Genomic DNA, 11,649 nt, shown 5'->3' with positions numbered 1-11,649 from the left:
AGTGGGTAAAGAAGCTCACCCTCCTGGCCAACAGGGCTGATGAGTAATGAAGGAATGAGGGTGTGGGTCTTTATCAGGTCAACCCCCTGCTCATCCAAAAACTAACTGGAAATAGAGCAAGCAGCTTGGCTGGCTCCATAAGAGATTAAATGGTGGGAATCTGTGAGAAAATGAGCTCCTGCCTTAGAAATAGGAGCCTCACAGCCAGTCCCAGCTACACCCTGGGCTGGGAAGGCAAGAAAACTATCATGAAGTGTCTTCATTAGGCCTCAGTGTCTTCATCTGTCTTTGTCTTGATTGGGGGGTGGGGGGTCCAGGTTTAACATACTTGGATTTGGTCGTCATGGGTAGCTTCCTGGGGGAAGGAGTGTCTACCACTGACCAAGGGTGGGGAATTGTGGGATAATTTTAGGGTTTTATTTCTCCCACATAATGAGAATTGCTTTGGCAGCTCAAAGGAGTCTGGGCTGAGGTTTCCTGGACTTTTCTTCATGGCCACCCTCTGACCCCAAGATGACCACCAGAGCCCCACCCAATCAAGAAGAGGAGAATGGGACGGGGAAGGGTCAGCTCAGTCATCCATTTTGAAGGAGCATTGTGGTTGCCCCTGCCCTCACAACTCCTGCTTACATTTTATTGGTCAGAATTGTGTCACATGACTGCCATAGCTGCAAGGGAGTCTACAAAATGGTGTAGCTTGGAACACGTCCATCTCAAATCAGGTTCTTTCTGCCTTTACAAAATAACCCCTCCTCTGCAACTCTCTCCCTCCAGGACCGGACGCAACTCTCTCCCACGCTACCAAAAAGCCCACTTGAGGCAGCACAAGCTCCAGGGCCTTAGGCCCTCACAAAACATTTGGCAAAGTCTGGACATTCAGGTCAAAAATCTGACACACCCCCCACGCAGTAAAAACACAAAATCACGTCCCAGGTGGGGATAAGGTAAGGAAGAGGTGCAGCAGGATGCACGGGGCACACAGCGGGGGTCAGCGCTCACAGCGCACCCCAAGAAGACCTCCTTTGCGCACACTTGCCTGGCGGGCAGTGACCCAGCACTCGCCCCGGGGCGGGGGACAGGGGTGAGCCGGCGGAGGGGTCCAAGGGCGGCTGGCTGCGCATGCGCACTCCCTCCCCGCCCATCCCCACCTCGCCCCATACCCCCAGCTGGGACCAACGTCTCATTCCCTGTCAGTCCTGTCAGAGCAGCAGAGGGTTCGGGTCCCAGCGCCACCGGCCTTCCCGGGACACAGGTGAGCCGGGCCGCCCAGGCCCCCCAGCACCGACCTGAGAGGTCCTTCCACATAGGGCTGTGGGGGTATGGCCGAGGTCGGGTGTTGGGGACCCTCCCCTGTCTCCTCCCATCCTCAGGGGCCAGCAACCCTGGACCGCCTTTGTAAGGACGGGCCTGGGTGAGGGTGTGGGCGCCGAGCGGGGAGCCGGGAGCTGAGCGGGGAGGTCCAGGCCGAGCACGGGGTCACGGCTTTGGGGTGAAACTGGGGGTCCCCTCTCCCAGCCCCACGCTGGCCAGCCACCCGGGCTTAGGGGATACGTGTATGGGGCCCGGGCCAGCCTGGAAGGAGGTGGGACTGCGCTTGGGGGGGCGCCCCCTGCTCCCCTCAGGTCAGGGAGGTGACACAAAGGAAGGGGTACGGGTGTGGGGGAGAGGCCCCCGACAGTACTCCACTGGCACTTGGCACTGCGCTGCTTCCGTATTCCCGTGTCGCCCTGCCATGGGCTGTGTGACCTCGGGCCAGTCACCGCGGCTCACTTCCCCGAGCCTCACGGCTCCTTGTTGACGAAGCGGCCATGGCACCGTCGGCCTAGCGCCCCGCCAGGTGTCGGGAGGTCGGCCGGCGCTCCGCTGCCAGTGTCCGGTGCTCTCGGTGTCAGCCCCAGCGACCCCCCGCCCAGAGCGAGGGCCCCCTCACCAGGCCCTGCCTCGGGTGACGGCACCCACCTCTCCAGTCGCCTGGACTCCCTCCCCTTCTTCCCAGTCCCTCAGCAAATCTTGTCAGGCCTGCCTTCGGAACATCTCTGAATCCCGCCCGGCTTGTCCAGATCCCCCACTGCTGGCCCGCACTACTGCCCTGGCCTCCTTGCTGCCCCCCTCCCCTCAGCTCTGTCCTCTGCTTACGTCTCCTCATCATGGCCCCCTTCTTCCTGGGCGAGCACATTCCACAACTCTTTTCAGGGATCCTCTCTGGGCTGAGGGCCCCACAGCTAGATCCCCACCTGGGACCTAGCCCCCCAGCCCTGACCCCCGGATCCCAAACTCCACAGAACTCCCCCTCCACCCCTACCCCCTGTGGATCCCTCAAACCTACCACCTGCCCCCCAGCTGCCACTGTCCCAGGGCTTCCTGGGATACTTGGGGCCGCAGCCATTATGATGCATTTCCTGAGGCCACACACCGAACCAAGACCAGGATGTGTATTGAATGGGTTAATGGTGACTTAGTATTAATAGTGAACGCTAATTGAGTACCTGCTGTGTGCCCATCCTCTTCTAACTACATGGTAATTTACTTGCTTATCTTGTTTATTGTCTCTTTCTCGCTTTCAGAATCTAACCCTCCCAAGGGCAGGGACTTTATTTTGTTCTCAGCCATATCCCCGCCCCCCACCCCACCCCCCATCCCCGCACCCATCACAATGCCTGGCACGCAGGAATGTCCTCGAATTAATGAATGAAAATTAAATTATAATAGAAATACCTAACATTAACCAAGCACCTTCTGCCTGCTTATCACCTATTGCTGAAACATTTTTTACTGATTTATCTTTGTTGTTGTCTGTCTTCCTGACTAGAATGTCACGTTCATGAGGGCCAGGGGTTTCTTAATCTGTTTTTTCCCCCACCTCTTTGTCCTTGCCCCACAGTAGGTTCTCAACAGCTGTATGTTGAATGAGTAATAAAGACTAAATTCCAATGACAATGGCTAACAGACCTCATCATTTGCTTACCTATTTGGTTTATTGTCTCCATCTTTTAAAACGTAAACTCCTGGGGGCAGGAATGTTGCTCGGCACAAACTATGACTAGCAGTGTGCCAGGTTGGGGTCCAATGGTGACACAATCCGAAACCAAAACCGACGAAATCCCTGCCCTCCCTCCGGAATGGGGAGGGACTGCTAATGGGCAGGGGGTGTCTTTTCCGGGTGACTGGAAATGTTCTAAAATTAGACTATGGCGATGGTCACACAACTCTGTGAATGTACTAAAAAACATTGAATTGTACACTTTAGCTAGGTTAACTTTACGGTATATAAATAAGCTGTTTTTAAAATCTCACAGCGTTTATGTTGTAAAAGGGAGTGAGAGAGAATAAACAACATAAATAATGTATTATAGTATATTAGGTGATTAGCACACACTAGGCACTCAATAAATGTTGATTCGATGACACCCACCTGTCCCCTTGCCCCTAAATGGTCTCACCTAACCTCCAAACCCCCCACCCCCATTGTCTTTCTTCTCTTTCCACCTGCAGGGCCTGCTGTCCACATCTCTTCCCTGAGCTGCCCACTTGGGGCCATGGCGCTGCCAACAAAGCCTAGCATGATTGATCTGGGCCTGGGCACCTGGAGCCCTAGCTCCCAGGAGCAGAGCCACAGGGCTCGGGCACCCTCCAGGGGTGTTGGCAAGCAGCTGCCTGAGTACAAGGCCGTGGTAGTGGGCGCGAGTGGCGTGGGAAAGAGCGCGCTGACCATCCAGCTGAACCACCAGTGCTTCGTGGAAGACCACGACCCTACCATCCAGGATTCCTACTGGAAGGAGATGGCCCTGGACCACGGAGGCTGCATTCTGAATGTGCTGGACACGGCGGGGCAGGCCACTCATCGGGCCCTGCGTGACCAGTGTGTGGCGATTGGGGATGGTGTGCTGGGTGTCTTCGCCCTCGATGACCCCTCGTCTCTAGCCCAGCTGCAGCAGATGCGGGCCACCTGGGGCCCGCACCACACCCAGCCCCTCGTCCTTGTGGGCAACAAGTGTGACCTTGTGACCACCACCGGAGATGCTCGTGCTGCTGCTGCAGCCCTCGCAAAGAGCTGGGGGGCCCCTTTTGTGGAGACCTCAGCCAAGACACGCCAAGGTGTGGAGGAGGCCTTTTCCCTGCTCATCCATGAGATCCAAAGAGTCCGGGAGGCCATGGCAAAGGAGGCCATGGCAGGGCCAGGTGGGGATAAAGGCCGGCACCAGAAGGCCATGTGCCGCTGTGGCTGCTCCGTGGCCTGAAGTTCTTGGTCTAGAAGAGTGGACCCTCCCCCAGACCAGGGTGGTGGTTCCTTCACTTGAGACCCGCCCCCCCGCCCGCCCCCCCCACCCCGCTCCCCGACCCCAGCAACTAGCTGTGTGGGACACTGTCGGTGTACTGGGGATAGATGGACCCTTCTCCTGGGGAGGTTTTCTTTTGGTGATGGGCTTTTTGGCAATGTGGGGCCGTAGCGTTGGTTATATATTATGTCAAGTTGATTTTGTGCAAAATTAAATAGTGTTCTTAGGTTTCAAACCTGCCTCCATGCCAAGTGTTATGTGGGTGGGAATGAGACTGGGGAGAATGCTACTTGAATTGTGAGAATTATTTCATTCAAGAAATGTGGGGGAGACCCCTGTGTACCAGGCCCTGCTTTGGGTACAAAAGATATAGAGGCAAGCAAGACACTAAAAATCCCTGCACTTGTAGATATAACATAAGGCTATGTATTAAAGGCGGGCAAAGGAATAGAGTGACAGGGAGGTCAAGGAAAGCCTTACTGAGTAGGTGACATTTGGGCAAAAACTTGTGGATAACTAGGGACAGAGGGAATAGCCAGTGCACAGGCCATGACCACAAACCAGTTACCACACCAACTCCCAATACCTTCAGGGCTGGGGTAAGAGTACAGATAGAGTGGCTTCTATACTATATAACTAAACATTACATATCAAACTAACAAAATACATCCTATCCTCCTACCTTGACTAATACACTTTCTCAAGGCCCAGAGAGTTCCATGCCAGGAGGTGATGGTGTTGGGAGGGCTGACCCCTGGCCGGGAGTGGCAGCCCACTCTGGTTCTCTTCCTGCTGGTAGCCCCTCCCCATATCAGGAGGCAGGGGCTCATGTGTGCAAGTGGCCGTGCCAGCACCGCCCAAGCTCTACTCACATGCCGCACAAACAGCCACCCCTTGACCACCACTTGGTCCCCAGGAGGATGGACCCCCAGAAGATGCCGCTGAAAGTGGCTTCAAAGCCTTCTGGGCTCCCCATTCCCAAGCGAGGCCTAGAAACGGCACAGAATCTGGGTGGGCACTGCCATTGTCCATATGGATATCTCCCCAGTGAGGAGAAGCGAAGACTGAGGCAGGGGTTGTCTCAAAAGTGCAGGATGGAGGGCAGGGGCCCCTTTTCCCTCGTCTGAGGGCAGCAATCTCCACCCAGTCCACCGTCCCCCTAGACACTGCCACTCAAACAAGCACATAGTTGCTTCAGATCATATTTATTGTGGGGTCAGGGGTGGGGATCTTGGGGTTCCAGGGCAGCAACAGTGGCTGTCGGGGTGTCAGGGGCGGGGCGGTCCTGGGCCGCCGGAGTACGCGCAGGATCCAGGCGGTGCTCAGGGCAGGAGGCGGCGCGCTGGGGCCTGGGGTGCGGGGGTCTCCAGACGCTTTACGCGCAGCAGGGCCCCCAGTACGCCCTCAGGGGGGACCTCAGGGCCCAGGTCCTGGTCAGCGGCTCGGCGGAGGCGACGCGGGGCAGCCACAGCTTCAGGGTCTGCGCTTCCCGCGAGGATCCGCCCCAACAAATACCTGCAGGGGAGCAGAGCGGAATGCAGTGAGGACGTGTCCGTGCGTCAACGCCCCGGCCCTAGGACCTGGACAGCGCCGCTACCCCGGACCGCCTGGGGACCTGGCAGCCTCCTCCCACCCAGGCATCCCACTGCTTCCTGGAGACAGATGTCTCCGCCTTCCATCCCTGAAACTATAGTTTCCCCCCCTCCCATTCGGACGAAGGAAGCCGGCCAGGCATCTCTGCCTCCACACCCTAGGTCCAGGACTAGAAAATTCCCTCCCAGGCTTCCAGGACCTAGGTGTTCGCACCTCCAGCCCGTGAAGCAGGCCCCCGCCGCTCCTCGCCCTCCTCCTCCCGGGATATAGGCGCCCTCCCCCGCCCCGACCACCCCTTGTGGGGGGGACCTCAGCAGCTCCGGATCCAGGTCCGGCGTCTCGTCGCCGGCGTCCTCGGCATCTGGGCCCGTGGGGCCGTCGTCGTAGACTGGGGGCCGGGGTCTGAGTGCCGGGGCGGGGGCAGGGGCGGGAACAAGCTGGGCTGCGAGGGCGGCGGGGTCCAGGCGGGCGCGGAGCAGGGCTCGGGCGAGCTGCGCGGCTGGCGCGTCGGGGTCGTCCTCCAGGCCCAGCGCCGGGTCGTTGGTGCGGGGTGCGCCCCAGACGCGCAGCAGCTGCGCCAGGGCGCGCGCTTGCTGATCCTCAGCCTCTTGCGCCTCAGCCCGCGCCCGCTCCTGCCGTTCGGCCTCCAGCAGGTGCGCCAGCGCCCGCGCCAGCTCCTGCACAGCCCCCGCCGCCTCTCCTCGAGTCGCTGCCCGCCGGAAGCGGCGGGGAGCGCTGGCCTCAGCCTTGGGGGGAGAGGCTGCGCCCAGGCTGCGGGGCTCCTGCGGGAAGACAGGTGGGGAGCGAGAGGTCGTCAGCGCCCGTCAGGCCAGGGACCCCCAACCCGGGGGACTTCGTGGATCTCAAATATCCCTAGATGCCAACATGCCAACAAAGGCGCTGTGGCCCCTCAAATATGAGTAGACACCCCTAAGGTCAATGGAGACCCCCAAATATCTCTGGACACTCTTAGGACGACCAAAGACCCCTAGATTCACCACCCCTAACGATTTCCTAGTGACTCAGAACTTGCCCCAGGGCTGTTGAAGACCAGGGTTGTTTTTTTTCTTTTCCGGTACGCGGGCCTCTCGCTGTTGTGGCCTCTCCCGTTGCGGAGCACAGGCTCCGGACGCGCAGGCTCAGCTGCCATGGCTCACGGGCCCAGCCGCTCCGAGGCATGTGGGATCTTCCCGGACTGGGGCACGAACCCGTGTCCCCTGCATCGGCAGGCGGACGCTCAACCGCTGCGCCACCAGGGAAGCCCAAGACCAGGGTTTTTTTGTTTGTTTGTTTGTTTCATAGGAGTAGCGATGGTAGATACGACAGCTATGGATTTTTCTATATCAATGCTGTGGACAACAGGAACCTGTATTTGCATTTTATAGATTGCTATTGTCCACTTGTTTTACCCAAAAGATAGCAGACTGTTCTGCACCTTGCTTTTTGGAATCTATATTTAGATCAGTACCTTAAGAGCATCCTTTCTCTCTTCCTTCCTTTCTTCTGTATTGATTCTCTTTTGTATGGATGTATAATAGTTTATTTAACCACCCCAATTGATGAACATTTAGGGTGTTTCCAATCTTTTGCTATTCTCATAAATAATGTTGGGATGAATAACCGTGTCCATATATCATTTGGCATGTGTGCAAGTCTATCTGTAAAATAAATTACCCAGTGACTAATTTTCAGTTCAGGCAGTTTTGAAACAATTTCAATAAGTTTAAAGAAATAAAAGACTATCAAAAGTATGAGAGAGAGGGCTTCCCTGGTGGTGCAGTGGTTGAGAGTCCGCCTGCCAATGCAGGGGACACGGGTTCGTGCCCTGGTCCGGGAAGATCCCACATGCGGCGGAGCGGCTGGGCCCGTGAGCCATGGCCGCTGAGCATGCGCGTCCGGAGCCTGTGCTCCACAACGGGAGAGGCCACAACAGTGAGAGGCCCGCGTACCGCAAAAAAAAAAAAAAAAAAAAAAAAAAAAAAGTATGAGAGAGGAACTAATGACCATTAAAATAACCATGAAGATTTGAAAAAGAAACATCTAGAACATCTAGAAAAACACTTTTAATGAAATCAAAAATTAAATGGGCAAGTTAAACCGCAGATTCGATTGCAGCGGAAGGAATAGGATTGAACAGAGCTTGGAAACAGATCCACACACACTGACACTTGCTACGACAGAGGAGACACTGCAGAGCAGTGGGTACAGGACCAACTCCTTCAATAAACTGTGCAGGAAGAACAAGTGATCTAAATTTGGGAACAATGGAAAGGAAAAGACAAATAAACTTAACTACATTCAAATTAAGGATTTCTTTTTATCCCAAGACATCCTAAAAAGAACGAAAAGTAAAACCAGAGTGGGAGAAGATGCTTGTAGCACAGTCAATAAAGGATTAATGTCCAATAAACAGAGAATGCCTAAAAAGCAGTAGGAGAAAAGCAAACTAATATAAAAATAGGCAAAATTGATGATCAAGTATTTCACAAAAGAGGAACCAAAAACAGTTACTAGGGCTTCCCTGGTGACGCAGTGGTTGAGAATCTGCCTGCCAATGCAGGGGACACGGGTTCGAGCCTTGGTCTGGGAGGATCCCACATGCCGCGGAGCAACTGGGCCTGTGAGCCACAACTACTGAGTCTGCGTGTCTGGAGCCTGTGCTCCGCAACAAGAGAGGCCGCGATAGTGAGAGGCCCACGCACCGCGATGAAGAGTGGCCCCTGCTCACCGCAAATAGCGAAAGCCCTCGCACAGAAACGAAGACCCAACACAGGCAAAAATAAATAAATAAATAAATAAATAAATTTTAAAGAAAAAAAAAACAAAAAAGTTACTAAACAAATGAAAAATAGTGAACCTCATTAGTAATCAGGAAAAATGCAAATTAAAACACCAGTGAGATACACTATGCAGAATACGTCCAAAAGATTGCCAAAATTAAAGTCTGATAATGTCAAATGTTGACATGGATATAGAAAAAATGGAAGCTCTTATACATTGCTGCTGGGAACTCAATGGTTAAGATAACTTTGAGGAACAATTTGGCAATGTCTTAAAAGATGCACATATCCTACGCCCCACTCCTGGGTGTTACACCTCAGACTAGCTTTTGCACATATACTGCTGGACACAAGTGTATGAAGAACTATAGCAGCACTGTTTGTAATAACATAAAAGTGAAGGGAGGGAAAAAAAGAAAGAAAAGCTGGAAACAACCCAAATGTTGTTGCTGACGTATTGAGAATGTATCTATAAACCATGATATACTCATGGGATAAAATATTATGCAGCATGGGCTTCCCTGGTGGCGCAGCGGTTGAGAGTCCGCCTGCCGATGCAGGGGACACTGGTTCGTGCCCTGGTCCGGGAAGATCCCACATGCAGCGGAGCGGCTGGGCCCATGAGCCATGGCCGCTGAGCCTGCGCGTCCGGAGCCTGTGCTCCGCAATGGGAGAGGCCACAACAGTGAGAGGCCTGCGTACCGCAAAAAAAAAAAAAATTATGCAGCAATAAAAATAAATGAATTATAGCCACATACTTCAATGCGATGAATCTCACAACCAATGTAGAGGAAAAAAAAAAAAGCAAGTTACAGAATTCCACTGCAGACTGCCTGCGACTACTAGACACCCTGATGACTTCCTAGTGACCTCTAGTGACTACCAGGAGCCACACACCCAGTATGATTCCATTTCTGTGAGGAAAAACTAGACAAGATATTGTTTAGCGATACATACATATGTGATAAGCTGCAAACAAAAGTAAGGGATCAATTAACAGAAAATACAGGATAATTATGGAGGAGAGGGGCTGCCTTAGGGAGAGGCACCCAGGGGCTTCTAACAATTGGTCATGCTCGATTTCTTAAGCTGAGTAATGGGTACACAAGAGGGTTATCATTATTTCTTACATTGTATATACATATGTTTAAATGTATTATGTCATATATAAAAAATATTTAATTAAGAAAAACACCATCCTTGACACAGACAGCCTTGAACTCTTCATGAAGAGGATGTACTCCAAGTGCCCTTGATGCCCACCACCCCTCAGACACCCCGGGGAATCACACACAGTCATGGCCTCACACACACTCATTTGGACTGACAGGCCTTGAGATGTCACACATGCAACTCAACACTGCCACATCCACACGCAAGGAACTGCACATGTTCATGCACACTGATGCTCACGCGGTTACAATCGCCAAGCCATCCAGATGCAAGAACAAGCACCACCCTTAAAGACATAACGCAGCACTGAAAGAGACATCATGGCTCCTCTCCCCACAATGACACAGCTCCACAAAGAAGCAGGGAGGAACAGCCTCGTGAACACACATACAAAATCCTAGTCACTCAGTTCAACAGAACCAAAATGGGATATGCACTCAGGGGTGCAAAGACCACTCTCTCCCAAACAAAAACAAGATCACACAGACACACAGAAAGACACGCCCATAAGTCACGCCATTACCATAGAATTCACAAGCACAGTGTCACTGAGAAAAGTCACACGCAGAAGCATCACACACTGCACACCCAGACCCACACTGGCACCTTTGTATGGACGCTCGGAAGCCCTTACATGAAAAGACGCACACAGGGAGAGCACACCCTCACGTCCCTATCATCACATCATGCGCACACAAACCATGCGCACACAAACCGATGCCCCTGCCTTAAATCGCGCTAGTCCCATGGACAGCGCCACAGGCGGCGGGCGGGCCGAGCCCGGGCGGACCAGCAGAGTGCGGTGGCCCGACTAGCCCCGCACACTGCCACCCGCACACCCAAGAGACCAACCCCGGCATGGCCTGGGTACAGACTGGCGTCTGGACCCCCGGCCACCCGGGCCGATCTCTCCGCACGTCCCGGGAGCAGGACCAGCGAGAAGAGGAGCCAGAGGCCGGGCACCGACCCTCGCTGGTAGCATCCTCCACCCCACCGCCACCCCGCGCCCGACCCGCGTCGCACCTTTACCGGCCTTGCGCAGAGCGCGGGGGGCGGCTCGAGTAAGCCCAAAAGCAGCAGCACCAAAAGGCCGACGCCCCCGGCCCGCGGCCCGCGGAGCAGCGGCGACCCCGCCATGCTGCCCCAGCGAGCCGGGCTCCGGACGGGCGGACTAGCTGGCAAGTGCGCAGCGCCTGGGCTAGCGGGACACGGATGCGGTGCTCTGCGGCTGCGCACGCCGGGGAACCCTGCCCACCCACTCCCGCCACCCTACGCAGGCGCAGCCTAGGAGCTCCCGCAGCCCCTCCATCCCGCCCGTTGCCATGGAGATGCCCAAGGGGCAAGGTGGCGAGCTGGAGACTGCGATGGCGGTTACCATGGCGGTCGGAGGGCAGTTGCCAGGGCAACAGACCTTGCTGTCGCCTCAGCAGACAGGCAGGAAAAAATGACGCAGTGGAGGGGAATGAGGGTCTGGTGTTCGCCTCTCCCTCCTTGGGGAGAAGATATATGACTTTGTTCATTGGATAAACAGTTACGGATGCCCTATGGACCAGGGCCTTTACAGGGTGATGAGTTCATTCCAGGTGATGTGACCATACATAGGTCAGTTCACCATTCTAATGTGCAGCCCCTTACCTGCATAAAGGGGTTACTGGTAGCTGCTTCCCAGAGTGGCTTTGAAGGTTTAATGACATTCAGCAGGAGCTCAATAAAAGTTCCTTTCTATCCTCTCCTTGTCTGTTTGCCAGTATCTTCATCTCTCTATGGCTTTGTGTTTCTCTTTCTGACCCTATGTGTCCATAGCTCTCTCTGTCTTCCCCTCCCAT

General features: G+C 54.6%; 2 protein-coding genes across 3 annotated transcripts; one reads left to right on the top strand and one right to left on the bottom strand.

The window, feature by feature from the left end:
* The first annotated feature begins 3,229 nt into the window (after window positions 1-3,229).
* ERAS (ES cell expressed Ras) lies at window positions 3,230-4,382 on the top strand. Its single transcript, XM_033849813.2, has one exon. It carries the CDS (start codon window positions 3,402-3,404, stop codon window positions 4,236-4,238), a length of 837 nt encoding a protein of 278 aa, XP_033705704.2. The 5' UTR covers window positions 3,230-3,401; the 3' UTR covers window positions 4,239-4,382.
* Window positions 4,383-5,465: 1,083 nt separating this feature from the next.
* PCSK1N (proprotein convertase subtilisin/kexin type 1 inhibitor) lies at window positions 5,466-11,050 on the bottom strand. 2 transcript variants are annotated; one of them, XM_073799686.1, is made up of 3 exons: window positions 10,853-11,050; window positions 6,180-6,652; window positions 5,466-5,792 (listed from the first exon to the last, which is right to left on the bottom strand). In XM_073799686.1, the coding sequence occupies exons 1-3, from the start codon at window positions 10,958-10,960 to the stop codon at window positions 5,600-5,602; spliced, it is 774 nt and encodes a 257-aa protein (XP_073655787.1). In that variant the 5' UTR covers window positions 10,961-11,050; the 3' UTR covers window positions 5,466-5,599. The 2 variants fall into 2 exon arrangements, with proteins under 2 accessions (XP_073655787.1, XP_033705581.1); XM_033849690.2 differs by having other exon boundaries at window positions 10,847-11,049.
* Between the last annotated feature and the right edge of the window lie 599 nt (window positions 11,051-11,649).

This window comes from Tursiops truncatus, chromosome X, assembly GCF_011762595.2.
Source record: "Tursiops truncatus isolate mTurTru1 chromosome X, mTurTru1.mat.Y, whole genome shotgun sequence".
NCBI classification, from domain to species: domain Eukaryota; kingdom Metazoa; phylum Chordata; class Mammalia; order Artiodactyla; family Delphinidae; genus Tursiops; species Tursiops truncatus.
This window is presented reverse-complemented; position numbering and strand designations above follow the sequence as displayed.

What these genes read in the sequence shown, in the direction of transcription:
- PCSK1N (XM_033849690.2), bottom strand. Translation starts at nt 10,960, where the DNA reads ATGGCGGGGTCGCCGCTGCTCCGCGGGCCGCGGGCCGGGGGCGTCGGC. An exon ending in TCTGCGCAAGGCCGGTAAAG is followed by an intron (nt 6,653 to 10,846) that starts GTGCGACGCGGG and finishes GTCTTCCCGCAG; the next exon opens with GAGCCCCGCAGCCTGGGCGC. An exon ending in CTGGATCCGGAGCTGCTGAG is followed by an intron (nt 5,793 to 6,179) that starts GTCCCCCCCACA and finishes GCTCCCCTGCAG; the next exon opens with GTATTTGTTGGGGCGGATCC.
- ERAS (XM_033849813.2), top strand. Translation starts at nt 3,402, where the DNA reads ATGACACCCACCTGTCCCCTTGCCCCTAAATGGTCTCACCTAACCTCC.